Source organism: Notamacropus eugenii, chromosome 6 (assembly GCF_028372415.1).
Source record: "Notamacropus eugenii isolate mMacEug1 chromosome 6, mMacEug1.pri_v2, whole genome shotgun sequence".
NCBI lineage: Eukaryota > Metazoa > Chordata > Mammalia > Diprotodontia > Macropodidae > Notamacropus > Notamacropus eugenii.
In genome coordinates, this window is record NC_092877.1 from 306,860,795 (window position 1) to 306,876,507 (window position 15,713).

Genomic DNA, 15,713 nt, shown 5'->3' on the forward strand with positions numbered 1-15,713 from the left:
AAACCAGGGAGTACACAAATTTCTCTTCTCCTCGTATAAGCTAACAAAGGTATATATGTCTCTTGTATTCTTTTGCCCAGGAACACAGTGTCATTGGAACATAACCCAAAAATAATGAGTTCTGCTTTTAGCTATGTGCTAAGTTCACAATGCATAAGTGTATAATTTCGGAAAAGATCACTTCACTAGTCTGTTGGGTCAGACTTTAATGACTTTAATTCTTTCCTAGGTACCATCTACCTATGTTCAAAAACTGGGAAGGAAGTCACTTAGTGGCTCTGTTGAAGTAGCTACGTGGCATAGTGGCTAGAGCATTGGGTTCAAGAGTCAAAAAGTCATGAGTTCAAACCCTGCCTTAGACATCTACCAGTTGTGTGACCCTGGGCAAGTTCCCTCAGATCTAAAATGGGGATAAAAATATACCTATCTGGAAAGGTTACTGTGAGAGTCAAATATTTTGCATATAAATAATTTGCAAATTGGGTCAATGTCAATTGTTTTACAGAATCTAAATTGCTATATATTGGTTAGCTATGATTATTATTGTTATTTATTTTTAATTGGTCTTGTTGAGAAGGAATGAAATGACAATTTAATCAACACTATAAAGGAAAATCAACTATTCTTCTTACACCCAAGTATGTGACTACAATGTTAACAAATGCAGTTGTAGGCAATCCCACTGTTTGAATAATACTTGAGTGTCCTATATATACAACCTAATATCCTGTATCCTACAGTCTGGTGTCCATACCCTACAGGGGATATGACAAGCTTTCTTGAAATTAAAATACACTAGTACATTGCCAATCCTAATCTGATAAAGTAAAGGAGTATGTATTTATAAGAAAAAAATCAATCTTCCAATGTTATCCAAAAGATAAAACAGTAAAAGCAAGAAAAGTACAAGTGACTTGAGTGAAAGATGGTTGGGATGGAACAAATAAGTGTGATTTATGAAAAATGAGAACCAAAGAAATCTGAATGGATTTTGAAAAACTTTAATTGCTTGTCACATTGAATCTCATCTGGTAAAAATTCTTTTAACTGGATCATAGAAATCAATTACTTTATACCACCATGAAAGGCAATTTAAATGAACTTAGTAAAGTAGACTCAGAAAGACAAAAATACCACTTACAGAAATAAACTCCCAAAGTAAAAGTGTCAGTTTGATTAAATATTAGCATAGTAAATGACGGGGTGCTCAGGCCCCAATCCTAAAATCAAGTCTCTTGAAGACTCCCAATTTCTCAGTAGGCCCCTGTCCTCTGAGAAAATTTTCCCTTATTGAAGAACACATGCGCTTATCAAAATAGACACAGAGATTCTGGCCCAAGGGTTTTTGTCCCTGGAAAATCCCAAGTACTATCCCTCATGCCAGATCCCCAAGACCCATGCCTCTTGAAACAAAACAAAAACCTGTCTTTTCTCCCTCAATGTCTGGTATCAACAAAGTTATCTCTGCAGACTCCCTGCATTTTCCCATTCATAGATTAGGCACCTGTTCCCAAAGACACCTGGACCTCTGATATATCGCTTGAAGTCCTTAGATTAACCTAATTAACATCCATGGCATTTCTTTCCCTTGTACTTTTTCCATATAAGCCTCAGCACCATCCCCACCATCTTGAAGTTTCCCTAAGAACCCTTGCCTACATCTGTTGATGTCATAATGAACTTTTTGCCACTTGACTAAGAGAAAGTTTGAGTGTGTAGACCTGTTCCAGGCATCTCTGCTTTGGCATTCTCAGGGTCCCAGCACCCCTAAACCTCTTCCTTTTGGTAATCCTATGGGAAATCAAACCCAGGATCTTAGCATTATCAACACCACACTCCCTGTTTTATAGGTCCCCTAAGAACTCAATAAACTTTTTGTCACTTGACTAAGAGCAGGCTTGAGTGTATGAATTCATTCTAGGCAACTCAGCCTTGGCCTACCGTAGAGCATGGAAAGAATAGCTGTGTAAGATTTTGCCCTAGAAGTAGGTGTTTGAAAATTAGACCTGTGACTTTATTCATATATAGAATTCTCAGATGAGGAGATTCTCTCTCTGTACAAGAATAAGTTGGCACCTTCACTATCATGTATTGTCATAGAGAATTGTCTAGAGCACTGATAAACTCCTTGCCTAAGGTCACCCAGTCAGTATGTCAGTCAGGTCTTGAACTCAGTTATTCCAAGCTTCAAGTCTAGCTCCCTATTTATTATCCTATGCTGATTCTTGTACAATAGAAATATTGAATAAATTCTATTAAGTATTGGTAAATTTTACAGTAAATCAACCAAGGCACTTGATCTGTCTTTTTTCCCTCCAAGAAAAATTGTTCTTTAACAGTTTATTTTGTTAGGACTCTCCCAAATTGTGATCAATTCTTATGTAGAGACTTCCTACATTGGAAAAAACAGCACCTAACTAACAATTGCAGCGCTTTTCTGAGTACATCAGTACCACTACATTTCACAATCATCTGTTAACAAATGGCACCATCTCTTATTTCCAGCAAATATTCAACATATTTTCAACCTATAGCCATTTCTGCTAAGGGAAAATAGAGCAATAAAACTCTTTCAGCTCTCAATATTCAAAATAAATGGCATTTCAGGAGATTGAAATGCATCATCATTAAAGCGGTTGTGCATTGTAATATAGCAACCAGTAAACAATATACTTTCATCATAAGATTAATTTGTTCATCCGAATGGTAGAAGAAAGTCTACTTGAGGTTGCCATTATATCGTGGAGATGGAGCTGAAAGTGTTCTTTTATAAGAGCTCTGTTAAATGTTGTACTGTGTATTGTCTGTAGTCCTGATGTCAACATCTTTTTCATCCCTAAGAAGAAGAAACAATAGAGTGTCCAATGGCTGAGGAAGCGAAAGCTGCTGCTCTTCCTGAAAAAGAATGGGGCAAAGAGTGTGGGCCCGCTAAATCCTCAGACCAACCAAAGGGCCTCAGTGAGGTCCAAGTGGATTCTAGTTCGAAAGCCAATATAGTTCCTGAAGAAAGTGTTTCCACTGAGGAACCACTTGAGAAAAGTGTAAAAGTGGTCCAGGAAGTGTCTTTGGATATAAAAACACCTTTCTCTGCTGGGGAAGGTGTGTCTATTTTGGGATTTGCATGTGTTTGCTTATGAATAGGCTATTTTATAGCTTTACCAACTTGGCACTTTTTCAAAGCTGTTCCATCTCTTAATGTTCTCATTCTTATAGTTCTCCCGTTGTTATGCTTAAAGAATACATAGCTTGTATTTGCATTGGTGCCCCATGACCGCATGGTTTCCTGCTGTCGCACCAGATTCCTGATTTTACTTTGCTACGATACAATATGCTTTGCAGCTAAGCTGATAATGTTACCTGAGTGCTTTTCCCTTCCCCATCTCAGATGTTTGCCAGTCACATTGCTAATATGTGTACACTTTTATTTTATTTTTTAATTTTTGGTGCAGAGATTCATCTGCTTTTTTTTTTTTTCCCCAAAAACTAGATCTATTGACTTGGACATTGATACCAAAGGCTTAAACTGTAGACGTGTTTTTGTTTGCAGTGCAGCGTGCTGTATTTTTATGCTTTAGTGCATTCTGGTTTAGTTTTCCTTGAGCTACTGCTGATGCTTCTCATGTCATACCCTTTCCATTTATCGCAGCCTGTCCCTTTGGTCATTTCCAAATTTCTTAAGTTTTCATCCATCTGACCTTTATTAGAAGTTCATAAAGTATTTCTTTTCTATTGTTACAACAGAATACACAAGTGCTTAAGGTAACGATGTTCCAAAACACTGGTTTTTTGAGAGATGGTTGAGTTTTATTCTTCTCTAAACTTTACAAAGTACAAGGTATCCCAAAAGTCTTACTGTAGTCTTAAGCTTTAATAGTTACTAGCTAAGTTATTGGTAGCTAATAGTTATCAAAGTTTAAACTTCAGTAAAAACCCTTGGACCATCCTGTAATTTCATTTGGTCCAACTGGCACATAGACCTTAAGCCACAAGTGGAACAAGGCATGATGGTACACAGCTATACCCAGTCCCTACTGCCAGATAGGTTGAGGGTGGTGGATCACCTGAGTTCAGGTACCCTGAACTCAAGTAGAGGTAAAGCTAATCCAATGTCTATGCTAAATCCAGCACCAATTTGGTGAGCTCTTGAGAACTGAGCCATGTAGGTTACCTAATCAAGGGGTGAATCAGTCCAGGTCAGAAAAACAGAACAGGTTATCCTGATCCATACTGGGATCAGGCCTATGAGTGACTACTGTATTTCCAGCCTATGTGAGATAAGGAGAACCAATCTCAAAAAAAAAAAAAATCGAAACAAAAAAACTACAAGTATTATCACTAGTTATTTCAGTCTCAAGAAAACTATTATAATAAATTTAGCGTTTTTGAGGCTGTTTATATGCAATATTTCCTCAGTCTTCACATCATGTGAGTTATCCAAAACCTAAGGAAAGAGAGATTTTAGAATTAATTTTTATTTTTATTTTCTTGGTTTAATCACACAGCTCTTCAATCTTTATTACTTGTTGAAAAAGTTTTTATTGAGAGACTGTGATACAAAATATTTAAAAATATTCAAAAGATGTTGAAAAGAATTAAGATTTTAGCAGATGACTAAATTATTCCCATACTTCATGCCTCTTTCTCATGAGATAGTTTATGAATGATTGATTAACAGCAATATCAGCTATCTCCTTATAAATATGAAATATACAATTATATTTGAAGGTTCATATCAATGATATATTGCTTAGCTTTTAAAAACTGGTCCCAGTGTCTATGAGAAACTCTTTATTCTTGAAATAGTCACAACCCTATCTTTTATGGAACTAGTCAGTCTTCCGGCAATAACCTGTTATTTTATTTATTGAGAAAACTAGTGCAAAAGATTAGTGGAAATCAATACTTTTCTCTGCTCAGCCCTGAAAGTTACCTCATGCCTTCTGACTTGCTAAGTAAAATTTTTTTAAAATGTGCATCTGAAAATAAATGCACATTTTACTGACCTAAAGCATATTTCTCATATAGATTTGAGGGGTGAGAAGCTCCACAAAGACACTTCATTGTAGGTAGAGCCCACACCAGCAATAGCAAACATGCACCTTAGTCTTATCATTTTCATACTGATTTTTAAATAATGTGCCTGCATGTTTTCATGCATTTTTTCTTTTTACCCCCCCATCCATTAATCATGTCAAAGAATGATTATAAGCTGTTTGCCTAAATGCATTGTGTATGACTTGTTTAAAAAGCAACCCAATTACTTCAGATTTACTTTCAGCCTCGAAGATGGAGTTCCCTGAACAGGGCGCTGGCCCTCTCACAGTTGAACCATTAGACAAGAAGGAAAAGGAAACTGAGAAAGGAAGTAAGCCTGCTGAACTGCCTAAACATGATGCCTTAGTCACCCAGCCAGCACAACCTGAGACTGCAGATCAAAAGGACGTACATGGCAAACAAGATGGGAAAGCACCTCTTACCCCATTTGAACAGACTTTTGGGGAAGAGCTAGAGTACATGCAGCAGAAAAGTGAACCAATCCCTTCAGAACCTGATGTGGGTTTTCCTACAGAGACTGTATTTCAGAAAGAGCAAAAAGACTTGTCCATTGAAGTACCCAAGGAGGAATGGAGTACGTATAGTCAATTATCTCCTGGCCCTCTCACATCCATGAAGGAAAGGTACGAAGTTGAAGAAATCCCAAAATGGGCCGAGAAACACTTAGACTCTCCAAAGCCATCTCCTTTTGGAAGTGTGAGCTTTCCTTTACCTTCTGAACCGAAGGCAGATTTCTCAGATGCCACTAAAGATAAACTTGTTTCTGAAACACCAGAGACACCGAAGCCAGAAGATAAAAAGCCCAAAGTAGAGTCCAGTGGCCCACAGATTGCCAAAGAGATTCCAAAGGATGAACAAAATCTTATGGAAAAAACCTTAAAAGCAGAGGAAACAACAACTTCAACAGAAATTAAACTATCCATAGAAGCTGACAAACCAACTGTAGCAGAAAGTCCTATTAAGAAAATTTCCAGTGTTGGGGAAGAAAAAGATGTAATAAAGCAAGAAAGTGAGGACAAAAAAGAACCTTGTACATCCAATGGACAGAAGTCTACTTTATTTGACAGTGAACTTCATCCAAAATCAGAAGAGAAAACTGTCGTTCCTGAAAAGAAAACTGTGCCAAAAGAAGGTGAACCCCAGAAGATATTAGATGAAGAGATGGGCATCGTCAGTGTCTCAACAGAGAAAGCATTGCAAAAGGAAGAAAAGAAAGACCAAAAAAGTCCGATTGATGATTTAAGACATGATTCATTCCCTGAAGGCCTAGAACAAGCGCTCTCAGGTGCAGCCACAACTTCAAAAATGCTGGATAAAGCTCCTGATGAACTAGGTCTCCTCAGTGAAAAGAGCGCAACCAAGGAACTGTTCCGAGAGGAAGTGGTTGACAAAGACATTGAGGCCCATCGGACAGGGGTTGCAGCCTCTCTTGATTATGAGAGGCAGCTGGATGAAGACAAATCTGGAATGTCAAAGTACTTTGAAACCTCCACCTTGAAAGAAGAGACCACAAAGAGCATCCAGTCTGGCAGTGATTACTATGAATTGAGTGATACAAAAGAAAGTGTCTATGAATCCTATGATACAGTTTCACCCATACATAAAAGTTCTGAGAAGGAATTTTACCCAGGAAAGGAGCAGAAACCTGCTCCCATTGTAGAGGGGGGATACAGCACCCTTGCCCAGAGCTATCCAGCTGACCTACCCGAAGAACCTAGCTCTCCCCAAGAAAGGATGTTCACCATTGATCCAAAAGTTTATGGAGAAAAAAGAGATCTCCACAGTAAAAATAAGGATGATTTGACACTCAGCCGGAGTTTAGGACTTGGAGGTAGATCTGCCATAGAACAAAGAAGCATGTCAATCAATTTACCCATGTCTTGTCTGGATTCCATAGCACTCGGGTTTAACTTTGGTCGAGGACATGATCTTTCTCCACTGGCTTCTGATATTCTAACAAATACTAGTGGAAGCATGGATGAAGGGGATGATTACCTTCCAGCCACAACTCCTGCTCTAGAGAAAGCTCCTTGTTTTCCGATAGAAAGCAAAGAAGAAGAAGAACAATTGGAGGAGGAGAAAGTGACCGGAGCAGAAAATATCCAGGTAGAATCATTGTGTGAGTCACCTTTCCTGGCCAAAGATTATTATAAAAATGGGTCTGTGATGGCCCCTGACTTGCCCGAAATGTTGGACCTAGCAGGCACAAGGTCCAGGCTAGCCTCTGTGAGTGCAGATGCTGAAGTGACAAGAAGGAAGTCAGTACCGTCAGAGACACTGCTTGAAGAGAGCAGCACCGGCTTGGCCACTCTAACTGATGAAAACCATGTTGCCACCAAAGCAGACAGTCAACTTGAGGATCTAGGCTACTGTGTTTTCAATAAATATACAGTTCCTCTACCATCACCTGTCCAGGACAGTGAGAATTTATCAGGTGAAAGTGGCTCCTTCTATGATGGTTCTGATGACAAGATCCGAAGAGATTTGGCCACAGATCTCTCATTGATTGAAGTGAAATTGGCAGCAGCTGGGAGAGTCAAAGAAGAGTTTAGTAGTGAGGGAGAGCCATCCCAGCCCATTTCTGGTGATAAGTCAGGTCTTGGCAGGGAGTTTGATCATGAAAGGAAGAGTAATGATAAACTGGATACTGTGTTAGAAAAGAGTGAAGAACACATTGAATCCAAAGGAATGCTGCCTCTGGAAGAAAAAGAACCCCCCAAAAAAGTAGCAGAGGGAGTGGATAAAGTTGAAGCATTTGGAACAGGAATGACCTTTGAACAAGTATTTGGAAAAGAGCCCATCAAACCAAAAGAAACTTCTATTTTCATAAGTGAAAAGGCAGAAAAGAGTCTTAGTTCAGTGCCAGAGGTGACTGAGGCAGAACCATCCCCAAAAGTGGACCATGGATTGGATGCTGCTGCCCAGAAAGTTGAGCAGAGTCAACTGGATACAAAGATCAGTGACTTTGAGCAGGCTGCTTCAGGACTGGGAGTAGATACCGAAAAAGAAACAGAACCTCATGCCCAGGCTGCTCAACAGGACAGAACCCACTTAGCCAAACCCCCTGAGGCAGACACATTTCCCAGTATTGAGCCCAGCCACCTGAAAGAGAGCAGCAAGGTTTCTGAGACAGAAGTCAAAGAAAAAGTGGCCAAGCCTGACCTGGTGCACCAGGAAGCAGTAGATAAAGAGGAGTCCTATGAGTCAAGTGGGGAACATGATCACACTCCTGAGAGTCTGGCTATGGAGTCCTTGAAACCTGATGAGGGCAAGAAAGAAGTGACCCCAGAAGTAACTGTACTGCAGGAAGACATTGCCATCAAATTGCCAGCCGAAGAGCCTCCAGCAGTAGATGATTCAAAGAGTTATGAAGTAAAGACTGAGGGGGCTGACATCCAGGCAGAGCAAGTTCAGGAGCCCAAAGAAGAAGTCAAGGAAACTCCAGACATCTCCATCACTCCTTCAGAAGTCATCGAACCATTGCTGCAGGGGATTGTATCTGAACCAGAGGAGGCTCAGAGGGAAGGAGAAGAAGAAATAGAAGCCCGGGGAGAAGCTGATAAACTGCTTTTCCGCTCAGAAACTCTCCAGATAACAGACTTGAGTGTTCCAGCTGTCAAAGAGGAATTGGTGGAGTTGGGTGCAGCCGAGATGCCTGAGTACAAGGGAGTAATTGAGTCAGTGGTGACCATTGAGGATGATTTCATTACTGTAGTGCAAACCACAACAGATGAAGGGGAAACTGGTTCCCACAGTGTACGTTTTGCTGCCCTAGAACAACCCGAGATGGAAAGGAGGTCCTCCCCTCCTGAAGAAGAAGAAGAAGAACCACAAATAGAAGAAGCTGCAGAAGCACTTGTAGAACCCAAGGAAGGCTCCCCTGAAGCCCCTGCCTCCCCAGAAAAGGGAGAAGTTGGCTTCTCTGAGTACAAGACAGAAACATACGACGATTACAAAGACGAAACAACCATCGATGACTCGATCATGGATGCTGACAGCCTCTGGGTGGATACTCAAGGTGTGCATTATCCTTTTTTTTTAAAATTTCTTGCTACCTAATAAAACTTAATAACATAATGGACAAAAATTATAAATGTCCAGTGCCCAAAATAGTTATAAATACCCTCACATTTTACAGTATCCCTATATTTCTTTTTTTTAAACCACAAGGACTTTTGATGTCCCTTACTAATTTCTGATGTTCCTGTTGTTTTGTTGTTTTAATTTCCTTTGATCCCACAGATGATGATAGAAGCATCATGACAGAGCAGTTAGAGACTGTTCCTAAAGAAGAGAAAGCAGAGAAGGAAGTTCGGAGACCATCTCTCGATAAACATAGGAAGGAAAAGCCCTTTAAAACTGGGAGAGGCAGAATTTCCACTCCTGAAAGAAAAATAGCTAAAAAGGAACCTAGCACAGTCTCCAGAGATGAAGTGAGAAGGAAAAAAGGTTCATTTCACAATCATTATTTTTTATTTTATTTTTTATGTATGCCAAGTACTTCCTGGTTGCTGTTTTGTGGCCAGTTCGGTAGTAACTTTAATAATTGATCAGATTTTATTCAGTTTTATTGAACTTGTTCATTTTCTCCTGATTGTGTGCTCTTGTGTTTTCTTATCCATAGCAGTTTATAAGAAGGCTGAACTTGGTAAAAAAACAGAAGTTCAGGCCCACTCTCCCTCCAGGAAAATCATTTTAAAACCTGCTATCAAATATACTAGACCAACTCATCTCTCCTGTGTTAAGCGGAAAACGACAGGTGACTGTGTTCAATTCTGCAATGTGGCTGGCAAACATAGACACCTCTTTTTTTTTTTTTAATCCCACTGCCTTAGCAGCTTCTTCATCTTATTGTTTTCTTCTGAGACCCTACGATGTCATGAACAATATTGCTATTAAGCGTGTTGTATCATTTTTTTTTGTTTTCCCCCAGACAGAAGTCATTATCACATAAATGCTTGTCATGTTCAGACATATCAGTGCGTGAGTGTATCCTAGCATTGTGTTTTACTGTTCTGTGGTACAGATCTTGCTTTCCATTCTGTGTGTTCTGGTGGGGAAATGGTGACAACTTTCAACATGGTATACATCGTCATTTATTTTGATTTTTTTTTCTGCTCATGCCTAAAAAAACCATATGTATTTCTCATATTTTTTACATCAGCACTGCCAAATCTGTTACTGATGTTGATGAATTTCACTAAAACCACCAAGGGAATCTGAGGGTTTATTAAATGAAAATGAAAGAGAAAAATTATGGTAAATTTAAGTGGCTGTAGGTGATTTGCAAAATGCTGCTTTGGAGGGAAAGAAAATAGGAAAATGGGAGTATATTATAATTTCAACAGATTTCGTTTTTCAACCGTCCAAAATTAGCAAGACCTTCCATTCAAGTGCATTGCATTTTCTGTGCTGATACTTTGAAATCAGGATAAAGGAATGCGATGGACCTACCTAGTGAAATTTAACTGCATAGTCAACATTACACCTCTAAGATAAAACTGATTTTCCATGGCTTTCTGAGCCCGTGAAGGCTTGTCTATTTTTATTGCCTCTTGATTTGCCTCTATTATGTAAAGTACCATAATCCATATCATTAAGTCTGGGAAGGTAGGAGATGAAGTATCACAGAGCAGTAATAAATGGGAATCTGTACAGCTCCCTGGACCCTAAAGCATAATTTGTGTGTATCATAAGTGAACTATAGATGTCTGACAATGCTACGCTATCTAATTTTGTACTGTGCTTTATCATTTTAACTTTTGTCAGGTGGCAGGCATATAGACCACTATATGAGATGCCAGATGTGCAAAATAATTAAAAAAGAATTCCCTTTCCTTTCATTCCAAACCGTATATGCCCCTCTATAAACCTTTGGAGGGTTTTCTCCTAAGGCATATGATAGCTCAAATCATGACCTATGAATCTTAGAATCTATTTGATTGTGAGGTTTCTTTGACATCATCTAAAGTACAAAATATCTCATGAGCCTTTTTTTTTCCTGTAGGAATCAGTAGATATTCTTCCTTTTAGGCTCTGTGTATGTAGGGTGTATTTAGAGAGTAAGTGCTCGTAATTACACATGGACCCCTGATGTTAAAGCTTAGAATTTGGGGTTTTGGTATTGTCAGGGCTGTGGTGAATTAGGAATTCAATGGGTTGTTAGGAATTATGCACCATTAAATTATCTTTTTAGGTTTTCATCGCTTTCCAATTTGATATATTTCTTCTACTTAGATAGATGGGTGGCTAGACTGAGTTACCTGGGCCTGGCTTAGGAACCTGTAAGACACAAGCTTCTAACTCGCAGCTTTATCACTTTATAAACCCTCCTGGCAAGGACTGTACGATTTTATCAGAACTAAGCAGAGAAGTTTGCATAGTGAGTTTTTGTGTGTGTTTGTTCTGTCTAGAACTGAGAAATAGTGCACATACCCCTAAGTTTTAAAAAGGCTAAAAATCCCCCAAGAAGGAAAGGAGACTTTAGCTTTGCCTCATGTTTGGTATTTGTTTTATGTGATCTATAAGACACTAATATCCATCACTTGTCATTTTCTTTATACATTACAGGGTGGGATTTTTAAAAGAATGGGTAATAGGGTGAAGGAGTAGGTTAAGTCAGTCTCTCTGGATTGTCATGCCAGAAGGAGGCTAAATTCCTCACTATTAACAAAAATCTAATCATTGTAAAGATAGCATGTTGCCAGTTTTGAGATCATTTTCTTACTGCAAATAAAAAGACAAAAACCATTAGTTTCCCTAGCAAAACATTAGATATATAGTTTAAAAATAAATATTTAAGGTTTAGTGGGGAGAAAGAGAATGATTTACCTCCTTCTTTGGCATAAGAGTTTTTATTCTATCCCATATAGTTACACACTCAACATTTCAAGGGTCATGGTTGTGTGGCATTGGTGGGAAAAAATGAAACTGCAACTTAGGAAACACTTCTGTTATGAAACAGGAAAAAACTGAAATCATTGATGTATAGAGCAAAATTGCCCATTTATTTTTTTATCTTAGTTTTATTGTCAAGTGTATTGGATAATTTAGGAATATCCTTCATCCAACCCAAATTAGCATTCTCTTTTTAATACTTGGATGGATTCATAACCCTCAGTCCCACACATTTTCCTTATTCTTAGCCACATCTTTCATTAAATCCTTCCAAGAAGTGCAACCTAAGGAGCTAAAGGCCTTCCTCTGATTCTGTGGATACTAGGACACAGTGTTCAGGTTATCCAGTCATTATTTTTTTTATCATTATTACATAACTGGATATTCACTTAGCTGAAAACAATAGACAGAATGTAGAAACACCTTTTCAAAGCAAAATTTATCTAAGTCTCAGTGATTTAAAATCTGTGGGACCAAAACATAAAGGTAGAAAGATACTTTTTTGCCCCTTAGAAGAGCTAATTCATAAGTTGTTGGAACAACCTTCAAACAAAAGGAATCTCTATGCTATCCTGACAATTTTGTCAGTAATCAATAATTCATCTTTAGCATCACGAATTGAGAAGCAATCCTGTTAGCAGATGAGTCCAAGGAATAGAAATATATATATATATTTAATTGAGCTTTCTATTTTATGAAAGAGGGAAGGGAAATAAAAGAAGTAAAATCATTAGAAGGGGACTGGGGAGTTTGTTTCATCATCTGAACACCTATTCCAATGTCTACATCAGCATCCATTGGTGTGAACATGTAAGATACTACTGCCATTGTTACTAATATCTCAAAAGTCACAGGGAATAGAATGTGCAATTGATTACTTTGTCACCTGAAGAAAATCATCTCACATTATTAAACTGCACCACTGTGACTGCAGCATTAAATCTGTTTGTTTGGTCTTTGTTGTTATTGTTTCCGTGGTTATTATTGTTTGATTTGGGGAGAGCTCAAGCTGAAATTGATTTGAATTTTTATCAAAGCCACAAGAAGTTGATTGAAGGGTTGTTTAATTCATGTGAAGTTGTGGGATCAGGTGAGTTATCAACAGAGTCATTATAAAATTGCATAAGAGAGGACAAAGTTCAAAAACCAAAGAGACACACAACATCTGCAAAAAGAAACAGCAGTAACAGATGTGGTCATAACAATGCCAGGAGTGCATGTTTAGAACGCATCCTGCTTTACATCCTAAACTTTTAAAATGTTTCTCTTTTTCTCCCCTTTCTAAGTTATCCCTCCCCTCTATCCTCTTTTCTTTTTGGGCATTTTCAAGTCAGGCAAAATGTTTTATGTATATATATATATATATATATATATATATATATATATATATATATATATATATATATATATATATATATATATATATATATATATATATATATGTATGTACAAATGTTAGGAATTGAGGGCTGAGGAGGGCTTGGGGTAAGCCAATATTGACAAATTTAATGGGAAGGGACAAAGATTTCTGAGGACATGGCAAAACCTTGCAGATCCAGAATAAGAACTGGAGATCTTTAATGAGTCCTTATGGTATGGATTATCACTTTCAAAAAATGTAAGCTATACTTTTTTTCTTTGCTACCACCACAATAAAACAAAATTTTGGATTAAATGAACATCTCAAACACAGCGCATAAATCTTGGGTTGTATAGGAATTTAGGGTTCTCAAATGTCCGTGGTGAAGTCTCAGGACAGAGGCCAGGGACTAGTTTGAAAAATTTAAACAAAGCATGTTAAAAAAAAGTCTGGACCTAGCACTGGAGACCTGTGTTCCAATCCTATTTCTACTACTAACGAATGTGATTCTAGTGATCTAATCTAACTCCTTCATCTTAGAGATGAAGGAAGCAAGTCTTGAACTGGATAGATGATATACCCAAGGGAGTGAGTGGCAGAGTCAGGTTTAGTTCCTTCCATTCCTAACACTCTGTAATTCCATATAGCACTAAATTTGGTACTTCCCATTTCTGAGCTAGAGTTCATAAAGTATATGGGGAAGTGGAGTACATGGAGTATATGGGGAAGGGGATACCAGAGAGATCTTGGCAATAATTTGCTTTAACTTGTATAAACTTGTACTTTATAAACTTATTTTTAAAACTGATAAACTTACTTTGTTATAGAAAGCCTTTGGAGTTTAAAAAAAAAAGATGAATTTTTGACTTCGAAGCCAAGAATAGAAAAACTAGGAGGGACATTAGAAAGGGTTAAGAAAGTAGGGAACCTTAATAAGGAGGAAAATTTGGGCTATATAAAACTGGGTCAAAGAATATGAGACTGCTCACCAACCTATAGTATTTGGAGGAGGAGAAATAGGAGGAGGAGAAGGAGTGGAAGTAGTGGTAGTAGTGGATATGGTAGCAGTAGCAGTAGTAGTAGTAGTAGTAGTAGTAGTAGTAGTAGTAGTAGTAGTAGTAGCAGTAGTAGTAGTAGTAGTAGTAGTAGCAGTAGTAGTAGTAGTAGTCATTGTAGTAGCAGTCGTAGTAGTAGTAGTAGTAGTAGTAGTAGTAGTAGTAGTAGTAGTAGTAACAGTGGCGGCGGCAGCATCCCAGATTTGTTGTGAGGATAAAATGAGAAGATATTTGCTTTACAATTATCCTTTCAACAAATCTGGGACATAGGTGCTATTCTTATTTTACAGATGAGGAGACTGAGGCAGATAGAAGTTAAATGTCTTGCCCAGGGTCATAGCTAGTAAGTGTCTGAGGCTGGATTTGAATGCAGGTCTTCTTGGTTCTAGGACCAGGGTTCTCTTCACTGTGCCACCTAACGGCTTATATGTGGCTTGGTGATACATTCTTCCATGTTCCTATATTTACAAAATATGATTTATTTTATAATTGTAACCTAATAAACAAAAGTTTCATTGTGTCCTTCTCTATGGACATAACCAGTTGTACTAGAGTATTATTTCAATATTCTTATGACTTTTAACCATTAATTCTTATTATCATTGTTGGTCCAACAGCAGCAGGCGGAGAAACTAACCAGGCTTCTGGTGTATATAAACAAGCAAAGGATAAATTCTCAGTAAGTAAGATAATTTTCTCCTTATTCCTGATCTGATTGTCCTTTCTGTATTCCTTGAGACATTTTGTTTATTTAATTGCAACATTATGAGGAATTTATGCCTTTCCCTTGAAATGCAATCTTAACTTATTTAAGCAGTATGCTCCCTTATGTTCATAGTCTTAATAAAAGATATTTGATGGTGATTTATCAGGTACCCTTTGTGCCTCACTTCAGAGCATTGTAAAAGATAAATGCTAAGTAATCTATATATAAACATCTTTAGCTAAATCTGTTAGTCTGTTTGGCTAAGTATGTTAGACAAAGTGAGGGCAGGGTTTGGAAATGATGAACTTGACTATAGAGAAAACTGTTCCAAATCAGAGAGGTCCAAAAATAGTGTTTCAAACACAAAATATATATTTTGCCTGTCTCCAGGATCCAGTTTAACCAAATGACCTCCTTTTAACCTCTGCTGTTCAGATATGATCTTAAACTGAGCAAACTAGCATGAGAGATGGATGTAATCGGGTTACTTGGTATGTCCATGTGGCTTGGGATGGGCATCTGGATTTCCCCACTGAATCTTATTAGGAGCCATTGAAAGCAAATATGCTAAGGCCCTGTCACAAATGTACCTATAACGGAGAGCCAAAGCCAAGAGCATTTGTGGGTGGAAGGAATTGAG

General features: G+C 38.0%; 1 protein-coding gene across 17 annotated transcripts in view; it reads left to right on the top strand.

The window, feature by feature from the left end:
• MAP2 (microtubule associated protein 2) overlaps positions 1-15,713 on the top strand; it is a 359,367-nt gene that overhangs the window by 309,349 nt on the left and 34,305 nt on the right. For 9 of the 17 annotated variants that reach the window (XM_072617435.1, XM_072617440.1, XM_072617436.1 and 6 more), the window contains 4 exons: positions 5,279-9,073; positions 9,298-9,504; positions 9,680-9,814; positions 14,985-15,046. In XM_072617435.1, the coding sequence (XP_072473536.1) occupies positions 5,279-9,073; positions 9,298-9,504; positions 9,680-9,814; positions 14,985-15,046 (4,199 nt within the window). Of the gene's footprint in view, positions 1-2,841; positions 3,100-5,266; positions 9,074-9,297; positions 9,505-9,679; positions 9,815-14,984; positions 15,047-15,713 lie in introns of all 17 variants that reach the window. The other 8 variants (XM_072617447.1, XM_072617446.1, XM_072617449.1 and 5 more) reach the window with 4 other exon arrangements.